An 18,197-nucleotide genomic window follows, 5' to 3' on the forward strand; every position below is an offset into this window, starting at 1 on the left:
CCTTATCCCATGTTCAACTGGCACCAAGATATTTCTACAAATAATTTATAATACCCAGAAATCTTTTCTTGTTGACTGTCAAAAGTATCAATTATGGCATCAGCACCATATTAAAATTATCGATTTTGCACCGGTACAAAAACCCCTCAGATGATAGTGATCCTTAGTCTACTGCTGAAAATGTGTGCAGCATTATGAAGCACAAATTCCAGCAATGGTAACGCTGTTTTCTTGAGCAACTGTAGATGTACATCAAGAAAGAATGGAAATAATTCTGCTTTTAACAGTTTAACAATTAGTGTTCTGTCTGACTTTTGCAAAGTCTTGTTAAATGAAAAGCTGATGTAACACAGTGATAAATATGCTCCTGTCCCAACTTTTTTGGAATTTTAGCGGCATCAAAATCAGAATGTGTATATTTCCAAAAAACAATGAGTTTGAACATTAAATAGCTTGTCTTTGTGTTGTATTTAATGTCCCAACATTTCTGGAAATGGTGGCTGTACTTATTGTAGCTTTGAATCATTGTTGGCCCTCTCAGATTCATCTTTGGCCCAACCAAGGTATGATAATATTTGTTTTCAATCGTACTCTTCCTTAGGGGTGTATTAGTGCCCATGGCATTGGTCACCTGCACATCTGTGGCGGCATCATTCATCCTGAGAGGTACATGGAATTTTTGGAGCAACACGCTTCCATCTAGATTAATATTTTTCAGATACATCTCTGCTTATTTTGCCGAGACATTTCCAAGCCAGATTTTGCATGAGTTACAACAGTATGGCTTCACGGAAAAAGAGTGTGGGTACCAGACTGGGCTGCACTTACAGCTCACTCCTCACCCATACAACTTTTTCACTATCAGCCAAATAGTGCATGAGGGTCAAACCAATCCTGGTGACTGAAGTCCCTACAGGTAAAAAAAGGACTGAAAAGTATCAAAAGTGAAACAGAGAGGGGAGAAGGAATTCATGGTGATGTGGAGTAAATTTGGACTGGCTCCCTGGGTGAGTAGAGGAGAGGGCTGAGCTGCTAAAACAATGAACTCAGTCATCTGAGGAGGAGGAGGAGGAGGAGGGGGAGCAAGTGAGGACAGCTGTTTCTAATCAATCGCTTCCATGTGATTGATCGCCTCATAGAGAGGCTGATTGGTTAGTTGGTGGCCGACTAGTTAACTTATGCGATGACTAGCTCGTTAGTTCATTGAGCCCTCTGACAAAGTAGGTGTCATGGCAACAGATTGGCCGACAACAATGCTTATGTGAGCACAGATTCAGAGGAATGTATAGTAACTGTATGGATGATGTAATGTGGCCGCACCCTTCCTCTCCTCTTTGAGTTTCTGCACAAAGAAGCTTGCACCAACATTCATGCTGTTGTGAACACTTCTTCCTCTCTCTTGTTGATGCTTTCAATAGTGTAAATAAAATCCAGTTTATGTTAAAATTCCTTCTCTCTCTCGCCATCTCCCCCTTCTCTCTCCGTCCTCGCTATAAGACAGACACAGACTGCATGAACAAAAAACATTTAGGTAGGCCAAGTTCACGTCTGGGAGGGGCTGCTAAAGGGGGCCCAGGGGGCGCTCTGAGGGCCAGATGTGCTTTCTTTTCGGGGTGGAGGTGATGGGGGAGGAGGGAGGCCTGCAGAGGAGGAACGGGGGGGTTTCACAAGGCTCGGGAGAAAGTGCAGAGTCCCGGAAAGTGGAGTTAGAGAAGGGCGAAGAGACGTCATCGTGCAGCGAATTCACCTCCAGCTGCAAAGACGTGTGCAGCTGCAAGGGTTCACTGTTAAAATAGTGGGGATTGTTCTCAAGTTGACAAAGAAGAGGGGGGAACTGTCAGAATTAAAAGAGCATTAAAATGCATTTATGGAAAATATTTGATGAATAGATTGAGGAATCTGCACGATTGCATGATGCTTAGCCCCCAAAATGGCCACATTATTCCGTTTTGCTCATGTGCTTGTGTTTTTCTTGCTCAATACTGGACGTAGTTTTACCCCCTGAGGATTCAGATGTTTTGGAGAAGTGAAAGTATGTCTGAATAACAGCCCACAGAGGCTTAAGCTTATTTGACTTAACCAAAGAGGAATAGTCAATTCAAAGCCCCCACATAAAAACACTACTTCCCAAAAAAGTTCGGACGTTTGTACAGAAAGAGAAGGCAGTGATTTACAAATTTCTTTCAACCTGTACTCAATCAGATAAAGCACAAAGAAAAGATATTTATTGTTCAAACTCAGAAACTTTATTATTTTTGTAAATATACACATATTCTAATTTGATGCATTCAACAATTTACAAAAAAGTTGGGACAGGAGCGTTTTGCTCCTGTCTTACCCTTTCTTCGAACAACTCTGTTAGCATCAGAGGACTGAAGACACTGATTGTTTGAAATCTTGCTTCATGTGTAACTGTTGTTGCTCAACAGTTTAGGCCATCCATATTTATCTGTGCTTTATTATGTGCCATACATTTACAGTTGGAGACAGCCAGCCCAGTGGGGACCCTCTTTTTTTGTGAAGCCATGCTGTTGTAACTCTGCAGAATGTGGCTTTGAAATGTCTCTCTGAAAAAAGCAGGGATGTATCTGAAAAGGTGTATCTAGATAGAAGCATGTTGCTGCAAAAACTTTATGAACTTCTCAGTGTTAATGGTGCCTTTAGAGATGTGCAGGTGACCCATACCATGGGCACAAATACACCCAATCAAGAAACAAACATATGGGTGAGGGGGATGATTGAAATCAAATATGATCATAACGTTGTTGGGCTAAATATGAATCTGAGAGGGCTAAAGATAATTTAAAGTACGGGTGTCAAACTCAAGGCCTGGAGGCCAAATCCGGCCCGTGGCGCAGTTATACCTGGCCCACCAGGTCATATGATATTTTTATTATAACTGTCCCACCAGTATGAGGACTGCAGATTTCCTCCAGTATAAAAATATAAACTTAACCTTGATGATTTATAATATCCTTGTTGAGTCATAAAAATTAGAAAAAGTAAACAATAAAATTATTTGATAAAAAGTCAGGAATGTGGGGAAGAAATGAGTATTCTCTCTATATTTTCAATTTTACATCTCTCAGTTATGACTAAAAGTATGACTCTTTATTTCATATTTCAACCTTTACATCTCATAACTTTGACTTTATATCTCATATTTTTACCTTTAATATTACATTTTAAATCCTATGTAGACCTTTTAAAATCGTGATTTTGATGTTTATCTCATGTTTTGACCTTTTTCAACTCCTAACTTTAACTTTTCTCTCTTTTTTACTAAACAAACACATGATTTTTAATTTTATCTGTTTTTTTACCTTTTAAAATCATGATTTTGATGTTTATCTCATGTTTTGAACTATTTCAACTCCTAACTTTAAATTTTATCCACTTTTTTTTACCTTAAAAACTTATGATTTTTAATTTTATTTCATATTTTGACATTTGAAACTCATGGTTTTGAATTTTGTCTTAGTTTTTGACTTTTAAATTCGTTTCAATATTCTATCTCATTTTGCCTTTTAAATACATTATTTTGTCTTTAAACGTCATGTTTTTATTTTTTAAACTGATAAGTTTGAGTTTTTATCTCAGATTTTGAATTTTTAACTTATCGTGTTTACCTTTAAACCGCAAAATAATTTATCAACAGTGCCAAGATTTTTACCCCATAATTCATTTCTGGTGAAAATAAGGTTGACATTTTATGGTTAAATACTGACCCCATTAGGCCCTTAGGTTAGACTCAAGTTCAGAATCCGACCCCTGCTGTGATTGAGATTGACACCTCTGATTTAAAGGAACAATAAGTACAAACACCAATTCAGAAATTTGTTGGGACATTGTGCAGAATGTCAATAAAACAGAATAAAGTGATTTTTAAACTTATATTCAAGCACAAAGACAATCTAATTCATTTTCAGTCTCTTAAACTTTATTGTTTTTCTGTATATATAAATATATATTGTGATTTTGATGCCTCCTACCATTCCAAAAAAGTTGGAACAGCAGCATGTTCTCAGTATTTATCATCTTTTCATCTGACAGACCTTTGCAAGAGTAAAACTAACAACACAAATCATTGAGCTATTGAAAGTAGAATTCTTTCCCATTCTTGCTTGATCTTAAGATTGTGCTTCATAATGTGGCATATGTTTTCAAAGAGAGACAGGTCTGGACTGCATGCATACCAATCTAGTACCCTCACTCTTTTATTGTGAAGCCATGCCGTTGTAACTCGTTCTGAATCTGGCTTGGCATCGTCTCACTTAAATAAGCAGGGACGTCCCTGAAGAAAACATCATCCAGATGGAAGCATGTTGCTCCAAACCTGTATGTACCTGTCATTATTAACAGTGCCTTCACAGATGTGCAAGTGACCCATGCCATGGGCACTAATACACCCACACCATCACAGATAGTGGCTCTTCAACTTGGATGTTCCTTTTCCTCTGTAGCTCAGGTGACTTAACGGCTTTTATAAAAAAAAAAAAAACAAATTGAATTGTGGACTCTTCAGACCATGGCACACTTTTACACTTTAGAGCAGACCATCTCAGATGAGCCTGTACCGAAATAAGTCAGCAGCACCTCTGGGTGTGCAAGATATGTGGCTTTGGCTTTGCATGGTAGAGTCTCACATTTGTAGGTGCAGTGACGTAGTGTGTTTCTGACAATGGTTTTTCTGAAGTTTTTCAGAGCTCAGGTTAAGACATCCATCACAGGATGATGCTGGGTTTTAATACACTACTGCCTGAGGTATCAACTGCCAAATGGGATCAATGCTGGTTTTTGGCTTTGCCCTTCGTGTGCAGATTTCTCCAGATTCTCTGAAGCTTTTGAAGATATTGTGGACAGGTGGGATCTCTAAATTCTTTGTAATTGCACATTGATGAATAATTTTTGAGCATTCTACAATTTTCTCAGTCTTTTCTTGCCCCTGTCCCAACTTTTTTGGTCAGTCCATCTCAGGTGAGCTCAGCCTCATGTAAGAATAAGCATCAATCCTTGATCAATGTTACAAACAATCACCTCTACAAAGGTCAAAGGTCAGACCTGTTGAACAAGCAAAAATAAAGAGGTTTGACTAAATATTGTTTGCAGCAGGTGGTTCGATGTCTGATCAATATGTGGCGTATTGTTCTGAAATGACGAGGACAATAAATGAGTAACAAACAAAAGACACTTTTGACCCAATAGCTACCTTGACCTGACAGATGTTATGCTTCCAACCATGATCAATACTTGCATCTAAAAATGGAAGTACCATTGTTTCTGCAGGTTTCATCAATATGTTTTATGATTCCTGGATCCTCAGCTGGGTACCTCTGGCAGGCTCTGGGATGTTTTGCGGCTGGTATGAGAATAAGCACCTTCAAGTCTGAGGCCATGGTCCTCTGCCAGAAAATGGTGGATTGCTCCCTCCAGGTGAGGGAGTAGTCTTTGCCCCAAGTGAAGGACTCCAAGTATCTCAGGGTCTTGTTCCTGAGTTAGGGCTGAATGGGCCATGAGATTGGCAGGTGGATCGGTGCAGGTGCTATACCCTACTATTGTGGTGAAGAGGGAGCCAAGCAGGAAAGCAAAGCTTTCAACTTAGTAGTCTATCTTTGTTCCCACACTCACCTAAGGTCCTCAGCTTTGGGTTATAGGTTCAGCCTTAGAGATAGGGGGAGGAGCTTGGGGGTCCAGAGGGATCTTGAAGTAGAGCCACTGTTCCTTCACGTCGAAAGGAACCAGTTGAGGTGGTTCTTGCATCTGATCAGGATGTCTCCTGGTTGCCTTCCTGTGGAGGTCTTCCAGGTGTGTCCAATTTGGAGGAGACCCCAGGGCAGGCCCAAAACTCCCTGGAGAGATTACATAGCCCATCTGCCCTGGGTGGACCTCAGAACTCCTCAAGAGGAACTGGAAAACAATGCTGAGGAGAGGGATGTATGGGTTGACTTACTTTGCCTGCTGCCATGGCGACCCGACCTTGGCTACACGGAAGAGGATGGATGGGTGGATCAGCTAAGTTATCGTTTAGGGTTGTTCAAAAATCTGTTCTTTGGTCCATCTTGAGAAATCTTTACCACACCAACTCCACACAGGAAGAATGGGCTGGTACTTTTCATTGCAGTATTTATCTTGCACATTACATATCATTCGTTTTAGTGTAGCTAGAAGCCTAGCTTAGCACTTGGTGCATGCTACCAATGGGAAACTACAGATAAGTTAAAGAGTGAGATGGTTCTGGAGATTTTCTGAACATAATTGGACAGATTTTCCCTCAAAATGTTAAAAAAGGCCAAAATTAGCCCATATGTGACCAGAAATAGCCCACATGAATGAGGCTGGTCGACACAGAAACATTTTTGTTCAGTTGAATGTCTCTAAAGGCGCTGTTGACCACATTAGAGAGTAGTCAAATTAACCGGAGTCAGTATTAGATTCTCTAAATCTCATTTAGGAATTAAATCCTCAGTCTTGCACCATTTCCCATGAGACGAGGTGAACGGAGGACAAATTATGATTGCTTGATTCACTGCAGAGGATGTGAGCAGCTGGTCTCGGTAAACAGTTGTGAAATGAGGAGTCAAACAGCTCCAGAAAGGGGAGGACGAAGCGTCTTCAACCGGCTCTTCCTCAGAGTCCGGGGGGGCCACGTCACCGTGACCACCTCTGTTGTGTTAGATCTCCTCTCTGTGCACTTGTTGTCTCTTTGTGGGAAACAGAAGGAATCCGCTTTGGTTGTGTCGGTAGACCAGAGAGATTTGGCTCTGAGCAGGGTGCATTCAGGGACTGGGAAAACGCAGGAAATCAGACAGCTTCCTTTAGAAACCCTTAGAGTGGAGAAATGAAATGCAATCATAATCTCGTGACAGAGTTATGTAATGTTTCTGATGAGTAACAGAGATGTTTCTGCACACTCTTGGGAAACAGATGGACAATAAACTAATGACACATGTGAGAGTTTCAGATCACGTTAAAAGGGTTGAGCTTGCAACTTCTTGACATATGGCGACAAGATGAAACTTGACTGTCTTTCTGTTTGATTATCTAAGAATTGTAGATGCTCGAAAAAGTTAGAGCAGTCTCTCAAGTTTCTCAGTTTCTTTATACACTGGGCTTTGTGCCAGTTAGCAGGGGCGGTGTTAGTAAATTCGAAGGAGGGTTTGCAGGCATAAATGAAGTCCACATTTTGACTAGGCCATTCAATAATCTGCATTTATGATGTTTTAAGACAGAGGTTGAATGTTCGACCATCACAAACTGATGGCCGGACATTCTCCTTCAGATTTTCTGCTAGAGAGCAGAATTTATGGTTTCATCAATCACAACAAGTCATCACAAACCATCACACCTCCACCACCTTGGGCACTGGACTCACACCTCCTTCAAGGATGCCATATTTGTCCAGTCTCTTTCTTATTGTGGGATCATGAACACTGACCTTAACTGAGTAAAGAGAGATCAAGGATGTTATTGTTGAAAGCAGCCAAAATGAAGAAAAAGTGATGGAGAAGAAAAAAAATTGGTTTAAATTTACAAAAACAGGTGAAAAAACTGCTAAAAGGGCCAAAAGTGCAAAAATTAGGTTGGCAATAATGTGGACAAAAGTGGCAGAAGTGTCAAAAAGGCAAAAATGGTCAGAAAGCAGCAAAAATGGGTAAAAAATTGATCAAATGGACAAAAAGTGGATAAAATGGCAAGAAAGGCAAAGTGTGATTTAAGTGCAAACAACAGAGAGGCAAGTTGGGCAAAATATAGAAAAATAGTGGCAGAGGTGGAAAACAGAAAGTGGTAAAATGAGGGAAATTTGGCAAAAATGGGCAAAAAGAGGCAGAAGTTGTATAAAAGTGCAGAAAAAATGGCAACTATATGCAAAAAAGTGGCAAAATAGTGGCAGAAATGCCAAAAAGGAAAAAAGCCAAAAATTGGGGAAAGTGGCAAAAACGGGCAGAGTGCTGCAAAAATGGGTTAAAAATGGATAAAATGGGGAGCGCAGATGGTCGAGTGGTTTAAGGTGCCACCCATGTGCGCGGGCGGCCTGGGTTCGAATCTGGCCTGTGGCCCTTTACCGCATGTCTCTCCCCACTCTCTTCCCTGTTTCTGAGTCTGTCCACTGTCCTTCCTCTATCAAATAAAGGCATGAAAAGGCCCAAAAATAAATCTTAAAAAAAAAAAATGGGCAAAAAGTGAAACAATGGGGAGTGCCAACAACAAAGTGGCAAATTTGGGCAAAATAGTGGCAGAGGTGAAAAATGGAAAGTAGCAAAAATTGGGGAAATTTGGCAAAAATGTCAAAAAGGGGCAAAAATGGGCTAAAAATGGCAATAATCGGACAAATTGCCACAAATAAAGTGGCCAAATCAGGGAGAAGAGGCAACAATAAAAAAAGTGCCTATAACAAAAATGAAAAAGTGGCAAAATGGGCAGAGAGCAGCAAAAATTGGTAAAAAAAAAGTGATCAAATGGGCTAAAAGTGGAGAAAAAGGGTAAAAAAATGTAAAATGGACAAAAAGTGACAATAAAATTGATTAAACGTGGCAAAATGGGCAAGAAATAGTGGCAATAATGGGATAAAAGTGCAAAAAGGAAAGTGGCCAAATGGGAGAAAAGTGACAAAAGTTGCCTTCAGGTGGTTAAAAAAATGGGCGTGAAGTGGCTAAATGGCAACAAACAGCAAAAATCTTTTAAAAATTCGCTGAAAGGAGTGACAATAATGGGCGGACTTGTGGTGAAAAGGGGTTAAAAAGTAGAACACATAATTCCAACATCAGACCCCAGTAACAGTTTGACACACTTTTAAGTTCCAGAATGAGGGAAGTGTTAGCCAGGACGTTAACAACGATGCTACTGATCCAACACACATGCACTGACATCATCAATAAACCATAACCAGGCAGGGCTCTCTGCGGGGTTTTCGGGGCCTTAGCCAACTCTGCTGGTTACACGTCAATCACAATCTAACCCTCACATCTATGGGCAATTTACAGTCAACAATTAACAAGGATTCTCAGGACGATGAGATGAAGTTGAAAACCCTTCACTGTGTGGCCCTGTCTGACTGGTTAGCACCAGGAACCTTCTCAGCAAAAATACACCGTTATCTAAATATAAAACCCTGCAACACCGGACTGACTTAATTGGAACAAAAACGCCCAAACTATGAAACACCAGCCTGAGTTCAAGTGCACAAAAAAAAGTCAGATCCAACCCCCCATCACCCCTCACTGGCACCACTCACACAGTTACAGACAAGTGGGAGCACAACATTCTTCTTCTTCCTCTTCCATACCTCCTCATCCTCCTCCTCCAGCAGGTTTGTATTTCTCTGGGAAACACCAGACTGTTGCGCCCCGTGTTGCCAAGTCAAGCTCCAACAAAACAACCTCAAATGACAGGATATGTACCTTCAAAATAAAAGCAGCACAAGAAAGAATCAAGCAGTCAGAGCAGCAAAGGGGAGAAAAACGTCACCATAACAGACCAGGACTGTTAAGAAAACAGCATTTTTCTGCACCCACGAAAGGATTTAAGGCATAAAAAGCATTTGGAGTTGATAATGTGAGAAGAAACGAGTTTGCACAGAGATGAAGCATGCAGTCTGTCCTTGAACTGAGGAGGTAAAACTATGAAAATATGCGCAAATTTCATCATTTTTTCCTTTATAGGACATGTTCTGTGCTTTGAGACTGACATTGTTGGTCTTATGAGTGAAATATTGCGCAAAAGCGTCCTCCATTCTCTCTTCCGCTTCTGCGCATTTTTGCTATTAGAAAAAAATCAATCAGGCTTTGATTTTGAAAGTGTAAACCGGATGTTCTTTATATTTCATTCTGTCTGACTTTCCAAAAGTCTTCCCAGCAGCCGAGTCTCTCCTCACCACCGTGGAAAAAAGAGAAAAGCCCACTCGCAGTCAAAAACAATGAGGACGCACGACGCGCAACTCGCTCCAAGCGTCTCCAACAGCGACGGAGTTTTCCCCCCCGGAGGATCCGTAGCATGTGTCCGCGCGCTCACCGGAGGGAGAAGGACCACGGGAATATAACTTGACAACCAGAGGAGTTTGTTATCTTTTACTGAAGGGGAGAAATCATGCCTTTCTGCAAGCGGACGATACTTCCCAAAGATGTATGCAAGCCTGACGCCAGGAGTCTGCCGCACAAGCAGGCGGAGGTTTTCGGAGACCTGGCGGATGTTTGCAGCTTCACCCTGTGCTCGGTGCTCCGGCAGCTCTCCGATCTGTCCCGGCACTCGGTGGGCATCCTGCAGGAGCTGGAGGGGGACCTGGCGTCCGTGTGCCACCGGTCGCGCGCGCTGGAGGGCAGAGTGGTCCGGCTGCAGAGGCACGTCGCGGAGCTGGTCAGCAAACCTCCACCGAGAGGTAAGAGGAAATGAAACAAGCGCTTCTAAAAACACACCTGGAGTCACTTTAGGGTGGCAGTTTTTCTGCGCGAGGAGAGGTGGAGCGGCTCTCAGAGTCAGGGCAGGGTGTCAAACTTTGACATCAGGACGCTGTCAAACTTCTGGGCTGAGGTTTGTGGTTTCATTTGAGAGTAGTGACTCATCATGGCTGATCAGGGTTTGGTCTAACTTTAGTTCCAGTTCAGAGTGACAGGTTTATTGTTGGAGGTTTGTTATTGTTGCTGTGAAGAGCCAGTATGGGCCAAAACACCCATTTCAATATAGTTTTGTCCATACATGATGTTTTTCTGTAGTGTTTAGAAAATGGTTGTTGCATTGCCAGAAATACTAACTCTGATATTATTCCGGTGAAAATCAGTCAATAATGTAAAAAGGTTTGATGACACAGCAACAAAAACAGAAGTCCCAGACATTCAATATCGGCGATGTTTTAATTTTGAATAAAAAAATGTAGATAAAGTCATAGTTTAAGTCTAAGTTGTGCAAAAAAAAAAACCTGTCAGCATTAAGATACCTTGATGTTGTCAAAACTTCAGAATTCTTAAAGGTACAATGCATACTTTTTCTAACTTTTACCCCCAACTTTAAGCGCTTTAACATGCAATAAATTAAAATAAATAAGCAAAATCAAATATTGTCTATATAAGCTGCAAATATAGGTCTATAATGGCCTTAAATATCACCCTTATATTGACTGTAAATATTGGCTTACATTAGCAAAAATTGGCTTATACCAGCTGTAAATATTGGCAATATAGGGGTAGGTCCAGTTTGACTCAGTGCAATACGAGGGTATGTGCAATACAGATGAAGTCTGGCCCATCTAATGTGTGATTGTTGTCTGTTTGTACTAACATGATCCTGTTGTCACAGTTTTTGTCCTTGTTCGCGGTTGTGTCCTGTCTGTAAATAGTATGTGTATATGTTTTATTTCTTATATCAACCTGCCAGGGGGTCTGCAGATGGAAATTAGCCTTGGGCTACCATCTGGCATATTTACATTTTTTTTTTTATAAAATGTTCATATCAGCTGTAAATATCAGCTTATATCAGCTGTAAATATTGGCTTCTATCGGCTGTAAATATCTGGTTGTACCAGCTGTAAATATCAGCCTTATTTCAGCCATAAATATAAGCTTATATCGACTGTAAATATCATACTATATTGGCTGTAAACATTGGCTTTTATCAGCTGTAAATATTGGCTTATATCAGCCGTAAATATTGGCTTATATCAGCTGTAAACATTTGCCTACATCAGCTGTAAATATTAGCTTTTATCAGCTTTAAATATTGGCTTATATCAGCTGTAAATATTGGCTTACATCAGCTGTCAATATTAGCTTTTAATGGCTGTAAATATTAGCTTATATCAGCTGTAAATATTGGCTTATATCAGTTGTAAATATTGGCTTATATCAGCTGTAAATATTGGCTTACATCAGCTGTCAATATTAGCTTTTAATGGCTGTAAATATTAGCTTATATCAGCTGTAAATATTAGCTTTAATTGGCTGTAAATATTAGCTTTTATCAGCTTTAAATATTGGCTTATATCAGCTGTAAATATCAGCTTATATCAGCTTTAAATATTGGCTTATATCAGCTGTAAATATCAGCTTATATCAGCTGTAAATATTGGCTTATATCAGCTGTAAATATCAGCTTATATCAGCTGTAAACATTTGCCTACATCAGCTGTCAATATTAGCTTTTAATGGCTGTAAATATTAGCTTATATCAGTTGTAAATATTGGCTTATATCAGCTGTAAACATTGGCTTACATCAGCTGTCAATATTAGCTTTAATTGGCTGTAAATATTGGCTTTTATCAGCTGTAAATATTGGCTTATATCAGCTGTAAATATTGGCTTATATCAGCTGTAAACATTTGCTTATATCAACTGTCAATATTAGCTTTTAATGGCTGTAAATATTAGCTTACATCAACTGTCAATATTAGCTTTTAATGGCTGTAAATATTAGCTTATATCAGCTGTAAATATTAGCTTTAATTGGCTGTAAATATTAGCTTTTATCAGCTGTAAATATTGGCTTATATCAACTGTCAATATTAGCTTTTAATGGCTGTAAATATTAGCTTACATCAACTGTCAATATTAGCTTTTAATGGCTGTAAATATTAGCTTATATCAGCTGTAAATATTGGCTTATATCAGTTGTAAATATTGGCTTATATCAGCTGTAAATATTGGCTTACATCAGCTGTCAATATTAGCTTTTAATGGCTGTAAATATTAGCTTATATCAGCTGTAAATATTGGCTTATATCAGCTGTAAATATTGGCTTACATCAGCTGTCAATATTAGCTTTTAATGGCTGTAAATATTAGCTTATATCAGCTGTAAATATTAGCTTTAATTGGCTGTAAATATTAGCTTTTATCAGCTTTAAATATTGGCTTATATCAGCTGTAAATATCAGCTTATATCAGCTTTAAATATTGGCTTATATCAGCTGTAAATATCAGCTTATATCAGCTGTAAATATTGGCTTATATCAGCTGTAAACATTGGCTTACATCAGCTGTCAATATTAGCTTTAATTGGCTGTAAATATTGGCTTTTATCAGCTGTAAATATTGGCTTATATCAGCTGTAAATATTGGCTTATATCAGCTGTAAACATTTGCCTACATCAGCTGTCAATATTAGCTTTTAATGGCTGTAAATATTAGCTTATATCAGCTGTAAATATTGGCTTATATCAGTTGTAAATATTGGCTTATATCAGCTGTAAACATTGGCTTACATCAGCTGTCAATATTAGCTTTTAATGGCTGTAAATATTAGCTTATATCAGCTGTAAATATTAGCTTTAATTGGCTGTAAATATTAGCTTTTATCAGCTTTAAATATTGGCTTATATCAGCTGTAAATATCAGCTTATATCAGCTTTAAATATTGGCTTATATCAGCTGTAAATATCAGCTTATATCAGCTGTAAATATTGGCTTATATCAGCTGTAAATATCAGCTTATATCAGCTGTAAATATTGGCTTATATCAGCTGTAAATATCAGCTTATATCAGCTGTAAATATTGGCTTATATCAGCTGTAAATATTGGCTTATATCAGCTGTAAATATCAGCTTATATCAGCTGTAAATATTGGCTTATATCAGCTGTAAATATCAGCTTATATCAGCTGTAAATATTGGCTTATATCAGCTGTAAATATTGGCTTATATCAACTGTCAATATTAGCTTTTAATGGCTGTAAATATTAGCTTGTATCAGCTGTAAATATCAGCTTATATCAGCTGTAAATATTGGCTTATATCAGCTGTAAATATCAGCTTATATCAGCTGTAAATATTGGCTTACATCAACTGTCAATATTAGCTTTTAATGGCTGTAAATATTAGCTTGTATCAGCTGTAAATATCAGCTTATATCAGCTGTAAATATTGGCTTATATCAGCTGTAAATATCAGCTTATATCAGCTGTAAATATTGGCTTATATCAGCTGTAAATATTGGCTTATATCAGCTGTAAATATCAGCTTATATCAGCTGTAAATATTGGCTTATATCAGCTGTAATTATTGGCTTATATCAGCTGTAAATATCAGCTTATATCAGCTGTCAATATTGGCTTATATCGGCTGTAAATATCAGCTTATATCAGCTGTCAATATTGGCTTATATCAGCTGTAAATATTGGCTTATATCAGCTGTAAATATTGGCTTATATCAGCTGTAAATATTGGCTTATATCAGCTGTAAATATTGGCTTATATCAGCTGTAAATATTGGCTTATATCAGCTGTAAATATCAGCTTATATCAGCTGAAAACATTGGTCTTAATTAGTTGTTTATAATTGATAAAAAATTGGAAAACTATCCACCAGAAGCATGAGCTACTGAATCCCAGCAGGGATCACGGTACAACAGGAAACATCCAAACGCAACCAAACACATTTAAGGGACATCAAAACACTGGGCCCAAGGGTATGATGGGAAACTCTACCCACACATCCCGTAAGATTTGAAACCCCATTGGGGGTCACCTCAGTTGAGAAATACAAGTTAGCAGTGAAGGGACGGCGTCTCTAGTAGTCACCTTTTGTTACTGTTTTGATTGAGAGCCCCCTGGTGGCAGAATTTATACTGTGCATTCAAATACTTCTTACTTTAAAATGATCAAATCACCATTAATTCACTGATCGGTGGAATTAAAAAGTTCAGAAAGTTGATGAGCTGAGGTCAGAGGAGTGAGGGGGCAGTGTTAAACTCCACAACTATGATGGCAGAATTCTGGGAAAGTTAATAGGGAGAAGTGAAGATGCCCACTTTTCCAAATGTTACCTGTCCTACGACTTCTGTTTTTGTTGTTATGATATCAAACAAGTCTTAGTATCATTAGATTTTTTTTTTTTTTTTTTTACTAATTATTAAAATCCACCTAGTGTGAGTTCAGTTTCAGATGAAAACATCTTCTTGTTTCACACTGAGGCATTAAAAATAGCCAAAGTTCTGCTGGTAAGAGCTTTTTCTGAGGTTAAAGCTGAGATGAACTGGGATTGTGTGACATTTACTAGTTTGTACTATAAGAAAGATAGGTGTTTTTCTGAATATGCCAGTTTCTTTGACTTTGGTTCATGGATGTGCAGGTTTCCAAGCTGCTCCTGAATGCAGCACATTGTGGGTGTGCGTGGTGGAATGTGTGTCATGTGTGTTTCATACTTTAGCTTCTCTACCTGCCACTTTGTCCTCGTCACCTCTTTCGCTGATCCGGCTCCTGCTGCTGTGTTTGGTCTGTTCTGAAATAATTCTGGACTCCCTGTCGGACAGTTTTGGGGTCTGAGTGATTTTCAGGCACTCCAACATTTGATTTTAAAGATGATGCTCACTTTGAAGCGAAACTCCAGCATGGATGCACTTCTTGTTTCTACACTGGCTGGGTGTTTACTGTCTTTGTGCAGTTTCTGACACAAAAGTCAATTTTTAGATTCAGTTTCACTTATTTTTCCATCGGAATTGTGTGAATCACTTCACTCCAGAAACAATCTATCAACTATTTAACCATCAGTGGTATCAGAATGAGAGTTAGAGCAGGTGGAATCTGTAAGACAGAGCTACACCTGGTCAGCGATTCTCCTCAGAAAGAGGAACACAACTATAAAAACTGAACTTTGAGGTTTATAACATCCTTTTTATGCAGGAAGTAACAGAGCTTTATATCTGTCTTGGGTACTCAGAAACAAATAGGTAATTCCTAACGCATAACTAATGTAGCTAAATCAACAAAGCTACATTAGCTAAATAGATAACATAGCTATGTAAAGCTATGTAAAGCTACATTAGCAACATAAGCTTTGCAGATAATGAAGCTACACAGCCAAATCTATAGCCAACAAAGCTATGTTACCTATGTTAGCTACACTGACTACATAGGCTACTTAGCTACATAACTAATGTGGTTAAAGCTAACAAGCTATACAGCTACATAGATGACATAGCTACATAAAGCTACATTAGCTAGGTAAGCTTTGCAGGATACATATCTACTCAACTAAATCTAAAGCATCAAGATAACAAAGCTATGTTACTTATGTTAGCTACATTGCTACAAAGGTAATTTAGCTACATAACAAATGTAGCTAAAGCAACCAAGCTACATTACCTACATAGATAACGTGTCTAAGTAAAGCTACATTAGCTATGTAAGCTTTGCAGGTTATGCAGCTAAATTTAAAGCTAACATAGCTATTTTACTTATGTAAGCTACACTGGCTACATAGGTAACCTAGCTACATAACCTAAGTAACTAAAGCAAACAAAGTTGGATTAGCTATGTTAAATTATGCTACATTTGCTTAAGGTTGACCTGTTTTAGAAGTTATGTGGCTAGCACAGCTATGTTAGCTTAAAGCTAATAAAGCTAAAACAAGCTACTGTCCCTGTAACTAATAATAACTAAATCCAGGATTAGACTTCTGATATTTTTTTCTGTTGTATTTATGAAATGCTACTGCATCTGTAACAACTGAAAAGTGCCTATTTCATGAATGTAACTGCCAGAATTTGTTTATGAATAAAGTTGAAAAAAAAAAAGAAAAATCCAAAACATTGCTCTGGCAAATTACACAAAAGTAAACAGAAGTACGGTTTTATTTCGTGGCATTCTTGCTTGTAAAGATCTGGATTGTTTGCATGGCTCAATAATATGGGTCAACCTTTCAGTTCCCAAACAGCTCTTTATTTGGTACCATTTAGCTAATTTTTTGTCTTTGCAACAACAGAAATGAGAAGAAAGGAAACTACCTCTTAAATGAGAGCAGGCTCCTGTCATTCACAAAAGCAGCTGGCACATCATGACTCCTTAGTAACTTGTCATCTTGTATTGAGCTATCATTTCACTTTAAACAGTACGCCACAGTATTTATTTGCTAAATCATACAGCATTGTGTCATGTTTATGACAAGATGATGGAGAAAAGCTGCTAAAGAGGCACTGCTAGCCTCTTAGTCATTTGTATTCCAAATGGAAAACTATGGTCCAGGGAGTGTGTATAAGCAAGTCCTGACATCAGGTCATCACTGAAGACGTACTCAGTTTCCACTTGGTATCAGAATACCCAAAATGCATTGCTAATGCAAAACATAAACATAGTGTAAGTCATGTTATGCTGTGTAGACATGGTTTTGCATTAGAGACAGTCAGATTGTATGAATCAGTTTATTTTGAACACTAGTGTATGTATCAGTTGGATTTAAGCACTTTTTAATCATCATGACAGTTCTTTATACATCCAAGGGAAATGTTAGAAAGCAGATAAAGCTGTTAGGATGGATGCTAGAGTGCAGGCTTATGACTCAGTCTGTTGTTTACGTGTCTTTATTATGAAATATTTCACTAAGTATGCCACATTCCTGGCATTTCTTACCATGCAGTATTAGTCCTGCTTCTTCATCATCAGTATATTTTTGGGCATACCTAAACAAAAGAGGCTTTGGAGCAGCAGTCATGTAGCTTCCATTCTCTTTGGCCCTTGCTACCTTGACATTTTGCATGCTTGTGTCTGCAGGTAAGCTGTCCTGGTTCTTGTCTGGGATGCCGTCATCATATAGACACAATGCTGCACACAAGTCGACATAATCCATGCTATTTCTTCTTCTGTCTTGCTTTGTATTTGCGTCAACATGCCATGCAGAAGTGGAAAATAGACTGGGACTTTGCATTCCAGTCTCAGAGTGATGCCAGAAATGCATTTTTCCTACACAGTCTCTTGTTCCTGAAGGCGTCATGTGTGGACACAGATGGAGGGCTGAGGCTGCGTCTGCTGCTCATGGTGTCGATTATTGTCACCCTCACAGTCTAAAACCAAACCCTTTCTTTTCCACAGAGATAAATCCTGAACTCTGCCGTCTCACTGACGGAGCAGACGCTCGGCCGTCTGTGTTTGTTTCAGACCGGTGGCCTTCTTTGGAAAGGTCAGCACAAAGGTGACAGGTTACTGTTTTAGTCTTTCAAGGAGACATTTAAAGTGTCACAACAACTATCTGTAACCTGGGATTACCCTTGGTGTGTTATATAAGCTAACGTGAGAAAACACTGGTGCATTATGGGCAATATTTGACTAAAACCAACTTCTCCTGGAGTCTCTATGTGGCCTTTTGTATTTTGTACATAGTTGTTGTTTTGCATGTCTGTTTAGTTGTTTGCTTTACACCACTCCGTCCGATGCTTGCATTGGACTTTTATATGGTCTTCCGTTTCATGGCCGAGCTGCTGTTGTTCCTAAACTCTTTCATA

At 38.8% G+C, this 18,197-nt stretch overlaps 2 protein-coding genes across 3 annotated transcripts in view; both read left to right on the forward strand.

Annotated features, from left to right (window-relative positions):
- The window catches only part of hdac8 (histone deacetylase 8), a 189,445-nt gene that overhangs the window by 115,033 nt on the left and 56,215 nt on the right, over positions 1–18,197 (forward strand). The gene's annotated exons all lie outside the window — the stretch shown is intronic.
- nhsl2 (NHS-like 2) overlaps positions 9,906–18,197 on the forward strand; it is a 248,586-nt gene continuing 240,294 nt past the window's right edge. For both annotated transcript variants that reach the window (XM_041779677.1, XM_041779678.1), the window contains exon 1: positions 9,906–10,372. In XM_041779677.1, coding sequence (XP_041635611.1) covers positions 10,084–10,372 — 289 coding nt within the window. In that variant the 5' untranslated portion in view covers positions 9,906–10,083. The remainder of the gene's footprint in view (positions 10,373–18,197) is intronic.

Source organism: Cheilinus undulatus, linkage group 22 (genome assembly GCF_018320785.1).
Source record: "Cheilinus undulatus linkage group 22, ASM1832078v1, whole genome shotgun sequence".
Lineage (NCBI taxonomy): Eukaryota > Metazoa > Chordata > Actinopteri > Labriformes > Labridae > Cheilinus > Cheilinus undulatus.